General features: G+C 40.4%; 2 protein-coding genes across 2 annotated transcripts in view; one reads left to right on the forward strand and one right to left on the reverse strand.

Moving 5' to 3' along the window:
* The window catches only part of sntg1 (syntrophin, gamma 1), a 29,712-nt gene extending 25,259 nt beyond the window's left edge, over window positions 1-4,453 (reverse strand). The window contains exon 1 of the mRNA XM_034305257.2: window positions 4,284-4,453. The gene's annotated coding sequence lies outside the window, so the exon portion shown is untranslated. The remainder of the gene's footprint in view (window positions 1-4,283) is intronic.
* Window positions 4,454-4,610: 157 nt separating this feature from the next.
* snai2 (snail family zinc finger 2) lies at window positions 4,611-8,147 on the forward strand. Its single transcript, XM_026926187.3, has 3 exons — window positions 4,611-4,842; window positions 6,322-6,840; window positions 7,263-8,147. The coding sequence occupies exons 1-3, from the start codon at window positions 4,764-4,766 to the stop codon at window positions 7,442-7,444; spliced, it is 780 nt and encodes a 259-aa protein (XP_026781988.1). The 5' UTR covers window positions 4,611-4,763; the 3' UTR covers window positions 7,445-8,147.
* The last annotated feature ends 11,406 nt before the right edge of the window (window positions 8,148-19,553 follow it).

Consider the following 19,553-nt stretch of genomic DNA (forward strand, 5'->3'; position numbering starts at 1 on the left):
GATACACTATTCCTGGCTTTAGCAGATGCAAAATACTACAGCAGAGCAAAGCAACATCAGGATTCAAAATGGCCGTCAGAGTCAGAAGGGGTAACATTAAGCAAAACAACATTCATTCATTTCTTCATCTTCATTAAGTGCTTTATCCAGGTCAGGGTCGCGGAGTCTATCCTGGGAACGTTGTGCGGGGGCAGGGATACACCCTGGATGGGAGGCCAGTCCATCATACAGGGAGGTTTATCATTGCTAATCCACTTACTACATGATTTTGGGAGGTGGGAGGAAACCAGACAACGCTGAGGAAACCCACACGGGCACTGGGAGAACACGTGAAACTCCGCGAACCCTGGACCCTGGATTTATAGCCATAAACTAAACATTAAATAGGTAGATGTCACCATGGCGTTTTATGTGACATCACACTGTATAATTGCTGCCACTTTGAGGAGCATATTTTATGGCTAAACGCATCAATGTTACTGAACCTGTGCTTCTTTAAGAAGATTAAATTTCATTTATACTGATAATCAACGGCATTAATATACTTTACTTTATACGAGACACCATCAATAAGTGCGAGACAAGTGCGACGTGAGAAAGCTGCTAGACTTTAAAGTTATACATAATTCTAAAGTTATCTGTGTATATATGGATTTTTTTCCTGTTCTGTTTCTACGTGTTGCTGGGACTTGCTTTATTGAGATTGATGTTAAAATCAGAGTTACTCCTGCAGCTTAAGGGTCCCTGAGTGCTCCTGGAATCAATAAGCTTACCTGGAGCTGATAGAATGATACTATAACAGCAAGCCTACAAAAAAAAAAAAGAAAAGCCTAAAAACTGCAGATGAGGAAAACATCATTACTTAACACTACTTAACTAGAAACAACTAGTAATATCAACAAATAGCCTCTTATCAAAAAACATGTAATTATGAATTCAAGTTCAAACACTCTTCCTAACAACTGCACTAAATAAGATTCTTCCTTGCTTTATTGTACCTTTATGAACACCCCCTGGGGTGATGGAGGGAAGAAAAAAACTATTGAGTCAACAAGCTATTTTCTTCCCTGTTTGTTTCCCTGGAGACCCAGCTGACGAAGTCTTCCCATCATAACTGCTTTTTATTGCTGTATAAACTGTTTTTATTAGCAGCAGTTCCTGAGATTTTGCCAAAAACATCTCATCATTATAATTTTTTTTTAGAAAAACAGCTAAAGAGAAGTTCCTTCACAAATGATTTCTATCAGGGGAAAAAAAAATCAGCCTCATTTGATTTTGCACGCTGCATATAATTCTCCCTGTAAATATGAATAAAAGAACATGGTCCTCTCACATTGCATGAGTCATACCTGGGAACATAACGCAACACACTCTGTGCTTCACTTATACGCACACAACACATCTATTTTATCACCTTCTAAAAAAGAATGGTGATCAGCTTTTATATATTTTGTATTAATGATATCAGTCTATAAGATGTATGACTAGAAAAATGTTCCCAGGACTGTGGCCTTAAAGGAAAACTCCCCCCTGCAACACATGAACTATGTTTATACTGTAATATTAGTGATATGTTTAGTGAGTCTAGTGCTAATTTGTTGATTGGAGCTGTATTTTCGTTATTCCTGTGAGAAGTTAGCAGTTATGCGCCTCACATGAAGACGTTGTTTTCTCAGACTTAAGGGATAGCGGTCACATTTCACTGTTAGCTCGAAAAAAACAAAACAAAAGTGCAAGAGCTTTTTTTTTTAATCTCTCGCCATCTCTCACCATTTTCCCATCCACTGTCGATGTAGTGGAGCAAACATTGGACTCAAAGCCCTGAATGAGTTACGGTTTGGCTAGTTAATGATCTACGAAGTTACGCTACATCATGAAGTGACTTCTTATACAACGCTAACAATTTTCTACTTATTAAAGAGCAACAGGTCATACATGTACTTTTAATCTGTTTATAGTTACATTTAATGTTGCGGAACATCTTTGAAACAAGGTCTCACTTACGTTAGAGCAGCTATAAACAGTCGTTACCTTGAATCCTCTACTCTTGAATTAATAAAACAAAAAAACGTAGCTTGTCACAACAGAAAATTGACGACACCACAGTTGTCCTTGGCCAGGAGGCTAGAGAGCAAAATTGGCTGGGTGGAAGGGGCATTCTCTCTCTCACCTGTCAATCACAGTGACACTAGCTAATCATATGCATCTCTGAGCTTATGTATGTGGAAGAGGGCGGATAGCGCTTTCCTCTAAGTGTCACGCTGCCCTGTGACGCAGCATGGGCAGCTGTTTGAAAAGATGTGGAGAACCGCAAAATATAAACTCAGTTCTCTTGTCTGAAAACTCAGTTAGAGCTTTACCTCTGACACTGACACTGGAGACTCCTTCCTTAAATGTTCAACTTAGAGAAAACATCACCATATCAGTGATGTTTGTTTACGTTCGAGAAGCTGCAATACAAGTTCCAAGCTGCAATCCAAGCTGTGGTGTCATGAGAAATAAAATGTGAAATACGAAACAAGTGCAGGATTGTTACAGAAATTCCCTAAGCAAAAAAAAAAAAAAAAAAAAAAACCACAGTACTATTCCACACGTTGTACATATTATAGTATTATAGTAGTAATGCAATGATTTTCACTGGCTCTAATACCAGATTCTCATATTGTTCTTCATGAGATGAGTAACCATCTGACTCAGAGCACCACACATTACACAAAAGATGCAGAAAGTTTGAAATTTGTCATTGTGCAACATGCAGTGAAGGAAAATGCCCTTGCTCTAGTTGAGAGCGGGACAAAGCAGGCCATCTCACGTCTCTAGTAATTGGATTTGATAGATAAGAAATCCAACTCCGTTCCTACTGCAGCGAGATAGCAAATCTGTTTAGTGTGTCGTTTTAATTACCCACAGTTCCTTCACTGTTTAATTTAAAGAATTCTCCTTTTTACAGGCAGGTTCTTTATGCGCATTCTGTCTAAAGGGCAAACGAGTCATGACCATACAGTCTGTCGCAGTTACAGTTTTTAAATAAACAACAGAAGCTGTAACAGAGGAGTACTGCTAAACAACAAGGAATGAAAAGTGTGGGGGGGGAACATCATGTTTGTAAAAATATAGTTTGAGGTACTCCAAAAAAAAATGTCCAATACATTAAAGAGAGATTTCATACATGCTGGCTTGCAGGGATTTAATATATATATATATATATATATATATATATATATATATGTGAAAACAAAGGAGCAACACGTGAAAAATATTATGATAATACATATCATACTCTAGATTTTCACTCAAGTTGTTACACTGACAATATAACTTGTAATGATTTTGTGCGTGTGTGTGCGTGTGTGTGCGTGTGTGTTAAATTAGACAGGAACTTTCTCAGTCCTGGTCCTGGAGCTGCACATGTTGGTATTTTTAACCTCGACTTCTTATTTAGCTGAAAGGTTTTGTACTCAGGGACCTATTTAACTGTGAAATAAGAAATTATAATTCAAACATTATGTTCATTATTCAGAAGCGTACAGTACAATTGTGGCTATTTATTTATTTTTGAACTTATTTATTTATGAACTTTCCACCAAAACAACACATTAGTTACAAAGCTGACATTGTTTTTAGGCGACTTGGTTTTGAGTTATTTGAGTTCAGTTCACGTGAACAGTCAAACAGACTAACAATTATTAGCACTCAGTAATAAGTTACAATAAGTTTGATAATGGTGGGTTGTGATTTAATGTAACAAAAAAAAAAAAAATCACAGCCTTGGTTATACTCCCACCTGGTCCCTTGTGAAAGCAGGAAAATGTGTGTTTTACTGAGAAACCCTGCTTTATTACCTTAGAAACACGTGACATGGTGACGTTTCCACAGACAGGTTTGGGGATGTTTGGTGTTGGTTTGACCACAAGAGGGCGCTAGTGCACTTTTAATAACCGGCTCACCTGCTTGTGCTTGTCTAAAACAAGGACCTGATATCACACAGCTATCTGAGCTAGCATTAATCAGTGAAATGTTGCAGAATAACATTTATACAGAAAAAATTGTATTAAAAAATGGGTAAATATTATTAAAAGTTATTACATAATGTGCTCTAACTATAGTGTAAGGTTTGGCTATGAAAGAGCTATGAAAGATTAAAAATAAATAAATAAAGCATGTATTGCATTTGAAAATGCAAGAATGTCGTCACACGTGGAAATGTAAACATGTGTGAGTCACGTGATCAAGTTCGACGGGAAATGCAAAATTATACAAAAGTCTTTATATTAAATATTTACCTTGAAAGAAGAGTACTGTCATTCTGTAGATATGACCATCTAAAGGTGATTAACAGCGAAAGTGTTTTTGTTCGTTTATTTGTTTGTTTTCGTTTGTTTGCACCCTTAAACGTTTCTTCAAAGAAAAAACAAAAAAACACCTGTCTCCTTCTCTACCAGCTCCGTAAGCTCCTCCCACCGAAAATGAAGCGCCAATAGGAGGACCAACAACGCCATTATGTAAATGACTTCCTAGGTTAAACGCCGCCTTTGGCACTTGATTGGACAGAGCCAGGCCTCGGCTTATGTAAATGAGCTGAAGCCCCGCCTCCTGCACCTGATTAGGGAGTATTTGATGGCGCTGGAGCGGCTGTGTGGAAGTTTTTGCGCCTGGGTGCAGGATGTGTGTGTGTCGGAGTGCGCTGTGAGGATTTAACCTGCTGCGGGGGATTTCGGCTTTTCCGTTACATTTGCCTTGTTGTCGTGGGAAACAGGTTCAAGATGCCGCGCTCGTTTCTCGTCAAAAAGCATTTCAACTCCGCCAAGAAGCCGAATTACAGCGAACTGGAATGTCCAACAGGTAATCAACACCCATCTGAGCTCTAATCCTGAACTCTAATCCTGAACTTCAGTCCTGAACTTCAATCCTGAACTCTAATCCTGAGCTATAATACTGACCTTCAATCTTGAGATTTAATCCTGAGCTTCAGTACAGAAGTTTAATCCTGAGCTTCAGTACAGAAGTTTAATCCTGAGCTTCAGTACAGAAGTTTAATCCTGAGCGTCAGTACAGAAGTTTAATCCTGATCTTCAGTACAGAAGTTTAATCCTGAGCGTCAGTACAGAAGTTTAATCCTGATCTTCAGTACAGAAGTTTAATCCTGATCTTCAGTACAGAAGTTTAATCCTGAGCGTCAGTACAGAAGTTTAATCCTGATCTTCAGTACAGAAGTTTAATCCTGATCTTCAGTACAGAAGTTTAATCCTGATCTTCAGTACAGAAGTTTAATCCTGAGCGTCAGTACAGAAGTTTAATCCTGAGCGTCAGTACAGAAGTTTAATCCTGAGCGTCAGTACTGAAGTTTAATCCTGAGCTTCAATACAGAAGTTTAATCCTGAGCTTCAATACTGAACTTCAATCCTGAGCTTTGATCCTGAGCTTTAATTCTGAGTTTAGAACTTGCTGAGCTCTTCTCTAGGCTTCTACAGGTAGCTTAAAAACATGCATTAGTCATGTGATCTGTCATGAACAGATTTGGTCTTGTGTTACAAGAGTAAAGTGTTAAAAGTTCAGTGTGGAACTCTACAACAAGAAGTGGTTTCATAGTGGACCCCTTTTACACAGTCCCCTTAAAGAACCCTTAAGAGTGCACACAGTAATAAACCACTACAGTATGTCTCCTTGTCGCTGAGGTGGCACACTCAATGTGTACCTTTAGTGTATCTTTCCTCAGGAAGCCTAGTGCACCTTTAAAATGATTTAAGACACATTTAATATGCATCTTTTCCTTATAAAGGTACACTTGAGGGTACTACTGCAGTGACCCTTTTTCTTAAAGCTTCTTAATAGGAAGTTAAGAACACTTAATTATCCCATGAACCCTTAAGGAACCTCTTTTTTTAATGAGTGTACATTCTGAGGAAAAAAAAAAACAGTAGGCTGATGAACCTGTACCTGTTGCTGTTTTGTACCTTTAATACGTATCTTACACCTGGAAGTGTGAGTATAGTGTGTGAGTATAGTGTGTGAGTATAGTGTGTGAGTATAGTGTGTGAGTATAGTGTGTGAGTATAGTGTGTGAGTATAGTGCACCTTTAGAGTAAAGCTTTAAAGGTACACTACATGCACCTTACTAGATTCTTTTAAAGGTACTATATGAGTGACGAGTACCGGTACTGCTTAGTACCCTTTGACATTGCTGTTAGACAGGATGAAACAGCTTCATGCTGGTGCAGTGCAGTGATGAAATGTCAGGCAGGTGTTATTGATTTGCAGCAATAAAAGTAATCTTGTTATTCATTGTTGATTGTTGACACGCACCTGTTTTGTGGTTTGCAGCGTTCGTGTCTCAGCAGCTCCTCAAAAGCCTGGTGATGCCTGTGATCCCGCAGCCCGAGGTGTTGAGCCCGGTGATGTACAGTCCGATCACCATGTGGACAGCGAGCGACTCTCCTCCATCACCGCTTCCCACTGACCTCTCGCCCGTGTCGGGATACCCGTCGCCCAAGGACAGCCACGAGATCCCGAGGAGCGACGAGGACGAGCACGAGCACGAGCAGCCAGCCTCCATCACCATCACCACCACCACCAGCGGATCGGATGTGGCGGAGAAGTTCCGCTGTGCTCTGTGTCACAAGTCGTACTCGACGTACGCGGGCCTGCTCAAGCACAAGCAGCTGCATTGTGACGCGCACGCGCGCAAGGCCTTCAGCTGCAAGTACTGCGAGAAGGAGTACGTGAGCCTCGGCGCTCTCAAAATGCACATACGGACACACACGCTGCCGTGCGTCTGCAAGCTGTGCGGCAAGGCTTTCTCACGCCCGTGGCTGCTACAGGGACACATCCGCACTCACACAGGTGAGTTATAAGGGGGGAAAAAACAAGTGCACTAGGAATTAGGAAACACATGCATAGACAAAATCCAGCGTGTTTCAACATGTACAGTCCTGAAAGAGTTAATTAAGCACTTTAATAAAGGTACCAAAGTTAACTTTTTTTCTTGTTGAGGTGCCAATCTCTTGTACCTTTAATGTGTATCTATACTTTTTAAAAATAATCTAAGGTACATAATTGGACACTCAAAGCTAATTGAAGGTATGCTTCATGCACCTTTCATGGTAGTAAAGGTACCAGTGACAAGGACAAAGTACCGTTTGGTACCTTTATTTCTGAGACAGAATAATACTGCTTTTAATTGCATGCAGCACAACAGTAACTATTTTGCACCTTGTGTCACACTTTCCAACTCTTCTGACTGAAGTGTGTGTCGTTCGTTTCAGGCGAGAAGCCGTTCTCGTGTTCTCACTGCAGCCGCGCGTTCGCGGACAGATCCAACCTCAGGGCCCACCTGCAGACGCACTCGGATGTGAAGAAGTACCAGTGCAAGAACTGCTCAAAAACCTTCTCCAGAATGTCTCTCCTGCACAAGCATGAGGAGTCGGGATGCTGCGTCGCCCACTGACCCCGCTCCCAAATCCCTTCCCACTTCCCTCCTATAAAAAACTGCTCTGGAAAATAATTCTTTCTTCACAGTGCCTTTAAAAATTGCAATATTTGTCAATTTCCGCACACAGTATTCTTAATTCCAGGGGCGCGTGTGACTGAGTGTTCCTTTTTTTTTTTTTTTTTTTTATATCAGGCGCTCCATCATGTGCTTCCTATTTGTAAACAGTATTCTGACTGTTTTTTTCCCTCCGTGTTGGCCTTTTTTTAATCCTTCTGTGTACTGTAAGAAAGAAAATGTTTACTGCTACATGCTATCGTAATAGGAGGCCTGCTCGTATTTGAGCAATAACCTAAGCCAACTATTATCCATTATTGGATATTTAACGGTATGACAATTAACTTGTTAGAGCTGTTCTGTTTAATAGCAGGTGTATGACGGCCAGACCAAAGACTCGAGGACCAAAAGCCATCTTCATAGAGGGAACAAGTGCAAAGTATTTAAACCGTTATCACGTACTGACAGTCGGACTCGCAGCGCTCTGTCAAGTGCCTTTCTCAGAGCTTTATACTCGGTTATTTTTATACATGTTTGAATGTATGTGTGACTGAAATGATTGTATATTGTTTGTACGTATGCATTTAAGTGGAATGGGTGATGTTTTTGTATGTCTTTTTTTTATACACTTTATGAATAAAAAAGCTTCCTATTATTTTTTAAACCTTCATCTCTTACTAATGACTCTTGAAACTGAAATCAGTGCAGGTGTTAAAAGCATTAATTGTATTGTAGAAGTGTGTGACTGCATTGGAGAGTCGTGTACTAACACGTAGCGTAACATAGGCATTTTGAGTACCACTAAAAGTACACAAAAAAGTGCCCATGTGCCCCGCAGCCATGTCTAACCTGCAGAAAATTACAGGCGGTGTGTTTTAACTTGGCGTCACAATGCTAGTGCTTGTGTGCTTGTTGCTACAGCAGTCATTTGACTCACTAAGTGTTCACCTGATTCATAAGGTGGAGATGTTCCGCTAATTTTTTCCAGTCCTGGTTTCCTCGTATGACTAAGAGGCGAAGAATAATTGGGCTGTGAAAAAGCCATGGAATACATGTGCTGACTGATGCCAGAAGGTGTTCAGACAAATCAAGGAAATGAATCAAATTGATTCAAACGAATCAAATCTCCTAGCAGACTAATGTGGAAAACAACCCATGATGAACTTTTACAGTTGTGTACCGTGACAAGAGTATGGAAGTGTAAAACAGTTTTGGAAAAAGACAGCTTGCTGCCATAGCCTGCTCTTTGTGAACCTGTTCAAGTCCCAAAAAATGTCACACTTCCTCCCTATGTAGCTCTCTCACTTCCCTGCCATTTGCTCCAAACGCCCCTGACTTCTTTTTTTGCACCCATCAGGACATCCTGTGTGGAGGAGCGAGTGAAAATCTAGATGATTCGATTAATAGCATGTGCTCTCGGTCATAAAGTCGGATCTCATGACTTTATTTGAATAGCGCCTTTCATACAGTTGGTGCACGGCTACAAAATCCATTTCTGTGCTTATATTCTAACACCCAGAAGAGTGTGAATGAGTATTTTGACTGTGCTGCTATGAATGAACACTTGTCTCCTTGCCTCTGGGGTATGAACATTTAAAGAGCCTTATATTTAAAGGAGCATGACTCACGGCTGAACTATTCCAGGTGATGAAACTTTTAGTTCGATAGCTATGGCCTCAAAGCTACAGCTAGAGCACACAATGCAGGTGTTCAGCATGACCTTACAGGATAACTCATACCAACAAGCTAAAAGCTGCTGGGTGATTCCACTGATGTTCGACTTCCACATATATACAGTATATATTAATAAAAAAATCTACAGCCTTGTTCCCAGCCTGCTATAACTACACTTCACCTCAAAATATCGTAATTATTAAAATACTTTAAAAAAATTAGTATTCTTTTTGCACGAGTGTCTAAATCCATTTAACATCTCACGCTCGGAGCTTGCTTTTCCATGAGTCGGTCATTACAGGTTATGAAACGTGTCCATGAACATAAGGAAGTTGCATCATCTAAATTTCCTGAAGATCACAAGAAGAAGTACATTCTCCCCGTTACCCGAATTGTACACAGTAAATTATTAAGCATTAGAATTTCCTTAACGTTCCTGTGACATTAGCATGGATGCTAGATCTCTTCTAAAAATACTCAACCTTGTTACATATTTAACAGCAAATTGTGTTAAAGAAACCTAGTAAAAATGTGATATAGTTCCCTGAGATGGGTTCACATACTTCTGAATGCTTATATTCTTAGATTGATCAGTGATAGACAGTATCATGTTATAAATCAGGAAGAATGGTTGAATCATTCGTCTATAATGACCAAGACTCTTACTTGTTAGCATTTCTCTAAAGAACAGACTCTCACTTTCTTTCTTTTCCTGACTCTCTGCCTGACCACAGCATGATCCGCTGAGTCTGACCTGATGAGAAAGAGAGGATTGTTTTTCTCTCAGTCACCCCAAAAGCCTGAAGGTAGTTTACAAAGGCCAAACATTCTGCTTTCTCACAGTCATGTTAGCTTTTAACAGCTGCTTCTCGGATCTCCTTTTTTTGGCACTCAAATCAAAATCATTGACTTTTTTAAAAAGTTGTTGCACGGACAATCACATATAAAAATTGAGTGTGTGTTGTATTTTAAACCACTTTATATTCTGTTACTGGTATCTCTACCAGTTACAGTAATGATCAGGTCTTGTGGTCTGTATTCAGAGATCTTCTTCTAACCCATGAAATCAGATTCAGCATGTGACCAGGAAACAAAAATCACATGCCTCTAAACAAATTACAATCAATTTCACGAGCATTATATGCTCCTTCACACAACTTGCTATTTCTTCCAAAATACTATATATGCTCATGCTTGAAAACCGGGAAATACTTTTGAAGTAAAAAAAAAAAATTCCCCATTTCAACATTTAGTATACAGCTCCTTGCATAAGTATTCACCCCTCTTGAACTTTTCCACATTTTGTACTGTTACAACCTGGAACTAAAATGGACTTAATTGGGATTATACGTATGTCATGAATCTACACAAAATAGTCCATAATATTAGTTCTGCTTGCCGTCAGAAGTCACATACATGTAGTCACATGTAATTAGTTGAATGGAGTCAACTTGTCTTCAATATAAAGTGTCACATGATCTCATTGTAAATACACTTGTTCCGGGAAGAAACCCAGATTTTTTAGAATATATGTAAACAAAACAGCATCATTAACACCAAAGAGAAGTCTAGGACAAGTGTCTGGTAAAGTACCAAAGTTTGGTTTAAAAAAATATCCCAAATTTTTTAATATCCTGTGGAGCACCATTAAATCTGTTAATAAGAAATGGAAAGAATATTGCACAATGACAACATGTCTAGAGGAGAAGCCATCCACCAAAAGTCAGTGACTGGCTAAAGAGGGGATTGGTCAGAGAAGCAACAAAGAGGCCAAGAGTAACTGTGAAGGAGCTGTGAAGGAGCTGTGAAGGAGATCCACAACTCATCACAGAACAACCATAGCCAGGACAATCCAGACAGTGATAAGAAGTCTATTTCTTGAGTTGACCAAAGGCATGTTGGAGTCTCATGCAGAAATATGTTCTCTGGTCTGATAAGACCAAAATTGAACATTTTAGCCATGGCACAAAATGCAACGTTTGGTGGAATCCCTCCGTTGGTGGAATTTGTTCCTCATCACCCTGACAACACCATCCTGACAGCGAAGCATGGTGGTGGCAGCATCATGTTGTGTGGATGCTTTTCATCAGCAGGGACCGGGAAACTGGTCAGGGTTGAGGAAAACCTGTTCCAGTCTACAAGAGAACTGACACTGGGGCAGAGCTTCACCGTCCCTAAGCATACTATCACGACCTTAAGCATACTGCCGAAGCTACTCTGGAGTGGTTCAGAACCAAGAACCTGAATGTGACCCTGTTCGAATCCCAGACCTCATTCTGATTGAAAAATTGCTGTTTACCAACAATCACCAGCCATCTCCATCTGGCAGAGTTTGAGCAAGTTTGCCACGATATTTGGATCCAGTTGTGCAAAGCTGATAGACTTATCCCAGAAGACTTGCTGGTATTGCAGCCAAAAGTGGTTCTACCAAGAGTTGACCCGGGGGATGAATACTTATGCAACCAATGCTGCATGTAATATATTTCCGTTCCAGGTTGTAAAACTACAATATGTGGAAAAGTTCAAAGGGGTTAATACGTACACAAGGCAGTGTAATATACTTCACTGACATGAATTTAATAGTGTTTATATTTCATTCTTAAGAATTCAGTGGCTTTTAACATTCACAGCTTTATGTCTCTTTTTTGCTTCCATAATCGCAGAGCACGATTAGTTTCCCAAGCAAAAACAAACTGAACCAAATCCAATATCTGCCTTTTAATTCCAAGATTATAACTGAGCTAAACATCCTCTATTTTGTAAATAAATGAAGCCAGTGCTAGAAAAAAATTCCCCTCCCAGTCATTCTTTGAGGCTTATGTTATGATAGCGCTATGTCAAATCTCACATGAAATGAGACCAGGAAGTGATCAATTTACATCTCAGTCCAATTAAACCGGCGCCTGTATTTACTTGCATGAGCTTTATCAAGAGACACAAAAGGATCCTTAAACAAACACAGGCCCCTGAAAATATTCCCTACATCCTGGCATTGTAGTCAAACGAACATGCCTGTGCAGGACTCACGCCAGTACATGAATCTCAGGCCAGCACTGCAAAATATCAGGTGTGCCCTGTTCACTTTAGGATGTGTTTGTACACCTCAGTGCTGCCTCGCAATCACTTTCAGTCCAAAAAAATCGTGTATTTATTGACATATAATGATTTAGGATTTATGTGCTAGAACGTGCTATCCTGTCGTTACACATTTAAGCAGTTTGAAGCAAGGTGTTTTGCTTTGTACCAGATCTAAGTGCATCTGGTGTAGGCAGTGGGAGCGCTTTGCCCCTCCAGACCCCTTAAATCAATCCATTGGATGCTGATAAGACAGCCTTTGTAGCTGCGTAGCTCAAGGGCTTTTATGACCAGGAACCATTTTCTGGGTTGAGGTCCCTCGGGTACCATTTATGTTATGGTGCAAAAATTCTTGTAAGATAAAAAGAAGGTTGTTCTGTGCAAAATCCTCAAAGCTAGAGGTTAAATTAACGATTCCCACTGATATTACATTTATAATATAAATATGTATGTATGTAAGTAAAAGTAAAAGATGCTTTTGTTTCAGATAAATCACTTAAAACATTAATAAAAAAAGCATTTTTACCATCCCAGTCCACTATAACTACACTTTCCTGTAAAATATAATTATTCTTCAAAAATTGTATTATTTTTGCATTAATGTCTAAATTCTATTAACATTTCATGCTTGAAACATCCTTTTCCAGGAGCCGTCTAGTATAGGCTGGAAAAAAAACATGTACTTTCAGTTCATTCACAAACAGGCTCGACCTTTACCAAAATTATAGACTGAAAGTACACTATTAATTTTAAAAAAAGAATTTTAAGTAGCTGTTTACCAAGTCCTTAATGTCATCATGCCGTTAGCATGGATGCTAGTTTTTGTGTTTTTCTAATTCTATTACAAAAACACACTTGATTTCGGAGCCGCTATCGGCCCTCTTCCGCATACATGTGCTCTCAGCTGACCATAATTGGTTAGTGTTGCTGTGATTGACAGGGGAAAGAGAGTATACCCCTCCCACCCAGCGAGCACAGCTGATTTGAAGATCATTTTTATTATTTAAGAGTTAAAGGCACTGCGTGAGTTTATTCTTTAAATAAACAGTCATTAGAATTGAATTGAATTGAAATGGAAAATAACACTGCGCGTGCAACAGTTACTGAATTTCGAAGTGATTTTGATGTTTACAGGACGTAGACGTTAGGGGTGTAACTACACAGCACATCATATAATATTGTATCAAACAAAACATTCAGCAGGCTGCATAATAAAGTAGGCTACATGTCAGAAAATAGAGCTTATATTACGTGAGGTAGATGTTTAAACTTAATCAAGCCCAGCTCCCGCATCTAAAACAAAGTAAATTATTTTTAAATTTGAATCAAAAGAGGATACAGGAGTTTAAAAAAAACAAAAAAAAAAGCGCTTCTCTTTAGAATGCCATTTTCACAAATCAATATGCTAGCATACTAGCGTACTACCATAGTAGAGTATTAGGTCAGGATAAATACAGCAGTGGCTACGGTCAGCAACAAATCTTTAAGCTCTGGTGTATGGGAGCACTTCAGCTTCCCGGGAAGTTACGACTAGACAAATCACAAAGCACCACACCCACCCACACACACATACACACACACACACACACACAATAAACACACAGCCTTTCGTCGCTGATTCAATCCAGGCTGAAGAAATCAACCCAGCGACTGGGAAATTTGTGCTTGGTATTGGAGAACGCAGGAAACAAAAACACATCTAGGGCTCCAGAGAGCTGAGAGCAGATCAAGCTAACAGCAGAAAATGGGAAACGCCCCCATGCTGTGAGTCACGCCAGTGAAAGCTAGCCATGTTTAATTTGATGAGTTGAATACGCAGCTTTTGTTGTTTCATCATACGCTGCTAAATGTCTGAATGAATCACTGAAAGTTTCAATTATTGTAAAATTTTGAATGTTTTAATCAGTTGAAAATGGAAACCTAAGGCAGAAACTCAGTCAACACTTACTTTTGCTGTTTCGAAAAAAAAATCGCATCTTATAGTAACATATTCATGTCTCAGGTGCATGTCAGCGCATGACAGTTACGTTCTCAACTTCCAGCTGATTTCAGTGTTCCTTCCAGGCGTGCTTCAGCATTATCTAACTTTTCACAGGCGCGATATTCACTTCCTAGCTATTTTTTACTGAAATAAGGAAGTTATACGCCACTTAGAAATGATGACTCAATGATTTTCCCAATAATTTTGTGTAGGAAAATGTGAAGGATTTCTCCTACACTTTTGTTGATTTCGTCACTCTCTGGAACATTTTGATGCTTTCCACAACACAAAGGAATGTACCATGAGCATTACAGGGCTGAAGCAAGATCTCATCTTCACTTGTGACCCACCACACACCCACACACACACACACACACACACACACATGGAATGTCTATTTCCTTTAGCATTGCTCCGTGAAGCAGCAGGTGCTGCTCTGTCCTCTTTTCATCTACGCTATCAGCGCTCACTAAGATGTAATGATGTGTACATGGGAATGGGTGTAGTGTGTGTATGAGTGTGTGTTTGTCAGCATGTGTGAAAGGCTGGAGCAGATCTTACTCATTAGGATGTGGCTCAGACGGTGCTCCTCACTGGAGCAGCTCTTGTGCGGACATGACAGTGGGGAACCCTCCCATTCTCTCAGTGTTTCTCAGCATTTCCATGTGGAGCTCTGAGCACTGCCTGAGTCAACAAGTTTTACAATTACAATAGAGGAGAGCAAAAATTCCCTAGAAATTATTCCAAAAATTCAAAAAAGGCTTTCACTATTAGAGAACGTTCCAAGCAGAACCCTTTAGATATGTTTAGCGAAGAACCCTTGGAGATCTATTACAAGTAATATGTAAATATCTGGAGAACATGATGAAGCATTACTGTTAACACCAAGTATGAGAGAAAAAAAACACCATTCTGGACTCCTTGCTTGTCTTTCCATCCTTCCTGTCAGTCATCTTGTAGACAAGCCCCTAAGGGTCCATCACTCCACCCTCCATCTTTACAGCTCTGAAATGCGAACGTAGCAGAATCCAGTGTTCAACGTCGCCAGATACTATTGTTGGTGTTGTGTAGAAGATCATCACTATGAAGGGGATGATGCTGGGTGCTGAGTTGGCCATTTCTCCTGGATGGAAAATGTGATCATTTATCTTATGTATGGAATGAAACATGACAGGGTGTGGGGTTATAGGAAAATAATCAATGACGGAATGGTGTTATGAAGCAGAGTTACAGTTAAAGCCCAATAGTTGATTATTTTCCAATAACAGTACCTCGTGAAGTGTTTTATTGCTCTTACACCACAGCAAATTGCCATTGATTACGTTGTTTTATATACTGCTCAAAAACATTAACGGAACACTTTTTAATTAGAGTATAGCATCAAGTCAGTTAAATTCCTGGGATATTGATCTGGTCAGTTAAGTAGCAGAGGGGGTTGTTAATCAGTTTCAGCTGCTTTGGTATTAATGAAATTAACAACAGGTGCACTAGATGGGCAACAATGAGACAACCCCCAAAACAGGAATGGTTTTACAGGTGGAGGCCACTGATTTTTTTTCCCTACTCATCTTTTCTGACTGTTTTTCACTAGTTTTGCATTTGGCTAGGGTCAGTGTCACTACTGGTAGCATGAGGCGATACCTGGACCCTACAGAGGTTGCACAGGCAGTCCAACTCCTCCAGAATGGCACATCAATATGTGCCATTGCCAGAAGGTTTGCTGTGTCTCCCAGCACAGTCTCAAGAGCATGGAGGAGATTCCAGGAGACAGGCAGTTACTCTAGGAGAGCTGGACAGGACCGTAGAAGGTCCCTAACCCATCAGCAGGTCCGGTATCTGCTCCTTTGTGCAAGGAGGAAAAGGATGAGCACTGCCAGAGCCCTACAAAACCTCCAGCAGGCCACTGGTGTGAATGTCTCTGACCAAACAATCAGAAACAGACTTCATGAGGGTGGCCTGAGGGCCTGATGTCCTCTAGTGGGCCTGTGCTCACTGCCCGGCACCGTGGAGCTCGATTGGCATTTGCCATTGAACACCAGAATTGGCAGGTCTGCCACTGGCGCACTGTGCTTTTCACGGATGAGAGCAGGTTCACCCTGAGCACGTGTGACAGACGTGAAAGGGTCTGGAGAAGCCGTGGAGAATGTTATGCTGCCTGTAACATCGTTCAGCATGACCGGTTTGGTGGTGGGTCAGTTATGGTCTGGGGAGGCATATCCATGGAGGGACGCACAGACCTCTACAGGCTAGACAATGGCACCCTGACTGCCATTAGGTATCGGGATGAAATCCTTGGACCCATTGTCAGACCCTATGCTGGTGCAGTGGGTCCTGGGTTCCTCCTGGTGCACGACAATGCCCGGCCTCATGTGGCGAGAGTATGCAGGCAGTTCCTGGAGGATGAAGGAATTGATACCATTGAATGGCCCCCACGCTCACCTGACCTAAATCCAATAGAACACCTCTGGGACATTATGTTTCGGTCCATCTGACGCCGCCAGGTTGCACCTCAGACTGTCCAGGAGCTCAGTGATGCCCTGGTCCAGATCTGGGAGGAAATACCCCAGGACACCATCCGTCGTCTCATTAGGAGCATGCCCCTATGTTGTCAGGCACGCGTACAAGCACGTGCGGGCCATACAAACTACCGAGTACCATTTTGAGTTGCTGCAATGAAATTTCAGCAAAATGGACTAGCCTCCTGCATCATTTTTTCACTTTGATTTTCGGGGTGTCTTTGATGATCTGTAGGTTGGCCCTACAGCCCTCTGTAATTTTCATTTCCATCAAACAATGTGGCATCCTTTCGTTCCTAACGCATTACCCAGTCCATATCAGTATAGATATCCGGCATGATATTTTTCCCATTGAGATCTGATGTGTTTTCAAAGTGTTCCTTTAATTTTTTTGAGCAGTGTATAAATAAAATCTGGGGAATTGCTAGGTGGGCATCTGTGGAGAAAATGGCATGGAAACAGTATATTTTGATTACCCATGCCTTAAGTAAACTGTAGACTTCCAAATTCAAAGCAAACGCCAGACCAAATCAGTGTTATTTGTCGAGGAGAATGATGAAAAGTTAGCTAGTTAGCCAATTAGGAAGCTAACATGAATGATACTGAATTCCATTGGCTACCATAGAGTCTAGGAGGCAGGGCATTGTGTACACCATTGCATAACTTCAAAAACACCTTAGAAATTATGCAGTGGCAATTTTCATAGCTCAGCACATCAAATTGGTTCATTTTAAATTTACAAACAGCTTGACCGAGCTTTTTCCAATCAAATCCCACCTTTTAAACATGCCAAACATACACTGAATATAAACTTTTGTCTAAAACGCCTGGATAAGAAATCTCTTCATTAGGAGAATCCATTTTGGAAGCCGGCAGAGTAACATGTGCTTGAAGAACATGATGATATAGCAGTAACATTTTAGTACGCTTCCGAGACCAGTTTGTATTCCCAGCTTTATGTAAGCGCGGGTCTGTTTTTCCTATTAGCGTTGCTCTTTGAGCTGCTTTTTCATCACCGCTCACACACTTCGAGCAATGTCCTTGACTCAAGGATGCATTGATGCACACTGATGCATTAAAGACTTAAGGAAGTGGACAGATGTTACTACGGTGGGTTAATTTTTATTGCTGAGCTCGGCAAAGAACCCTTCCCTGGGTAGTCTCAGCTCATCCGTGATGCAATGACAAGTTCAGACGCTCACAAACCCACAGATAACGTCAGGCTGATGCATGATGACACCACCCACTCACTCTGCTGGAGATATACTGGTGAGTTATCTTCAGGCGATCTGCGTAGTCAAACACAGATGCCTCCTCCACGTTACGCTTTAACAAGGACCACAAACCACAAATACACAGCGACTTTAAGAAAATAATAATACGGATAACTTTACTTTTCCATAGCAGATCTACAACTTTAGATTTATTTATAAAATAAGTTAGTCTTTGCTGTTTATAATGTATTGTCAGCCAAATTTGCTTGATGTGTAGTAAATAAGTAGCTTGTAGCTACACTATCAAGACAAGAAACGTTACCATGTGTCTAGAAAATATTCGATTACTGACTGTTCAGTTGTGTTTTAGGACGTCTAGGTGGAAAAAAAGTCTGTTGGAGATCAAAGCTGGCAAAGAAAGCTCTTCAAAGTGTCTTTTCATCTGATATCACCGGTTGTGTGTTCCTTCTTAATCTCTGGCTTCTGGAGCTGTGAGTTGCTCTTATCATTGGCAACCATGGTTGGAATTCCCGACGTCTGATAATCTCAGCCAAACACAAGTAGCGCTTGTGAAGAAAAAGTCTTTTTTTAACCATTTTTCACCATTGAATCTAAAAAAACATGCATTCAACTATTCAAAAAGCCATTCATTTAACTAGCTTTAAATAGTTCTTGCTCTTAAATGAGTAACAGGGTCCATGGTTGAATTAGCATTGAATTCCTGATAATTCCAGCATTGAATTAGCAAAAACACAAAATATGGTTAACTGGCGTCCATGCTGATGGCAGGAGGACATTAAAGGACGTTTTATTGACTTTCTTAACAAGTTTTGTACTTTCAGTAACCTCGTCAATCAATATCACAATTTCAAGACTTAAAAATAATGAAGAAAGAAAAAGAATAACAGAACCAACTTCTTCTTCCCATGATCTTCAGAAAATTCACATTGCCAAGTTGAGCATGTGGAAGTGGAATGTTCCAAATATTTCATAGGGGTGAATGTGTTCAGGTAACAGGGTTGAGGAAATGAACTACATTTTTCATAAACTATAAGTGTTTTATTCCTCAAACAACAATTTGTGAACACAAACAATTTTTTTTAATTAGATAGTGGACCGTCTGTGAAACAAGCATAAACTCCTCTGTCTTGAAGATATCCTAAAACCTAAATATCCGAAAACCACCTTTACCTCTGACTGTTACAAAGCACTGACACTGGAGACTCCTTAACCCCTCAACCTGAATGTTAAATAAAAATCTCTTCACCATATCAACAGTTACACACTTTCTTGAATTCGTTGTATGTTAATGATATCAGGTTTCCTATTTCCCAGTAGAGAACCTGAGTACTGAGAACTAAGTACAAAATTCTTCACATCTTGATTCCCTGTGTGCAATCTGCTTCCTTTCTTGGTTTTCATGCTGCAAAGCCCTGAAACACGGTCCAGTGAGGTAATGTAGCCGTTTGGTTAGAGCTGAAGAGCGTTTGACCTTGTCCTGGTTGCTGTGGGTCTGCGGGATCTGGGCCTGGGACAGGAACTCCCAGCACAGACACTGTGTCTGCAGGCCCACGGCTCACTCCACAGTGGAACACTTTGTTCGCCGCCAC

Source organism: Pangasianodon hypophthalmus, chromosome 1, assembly GCF_027358585.1.
Source record: "Pangasianodon hypophthalmus isolate fPanHyp1 chromosome 1, fPanHyp1.pri, whole genome shotgun sequence".
In the NCBI taxonomy this organism is placed as follows: Eukaryota; Metazoa; Chordata; class Actinopteri; order Siluriformes; family Pangasiidae; genus Pangasianodon; species Pangasianodon hypophthalmus.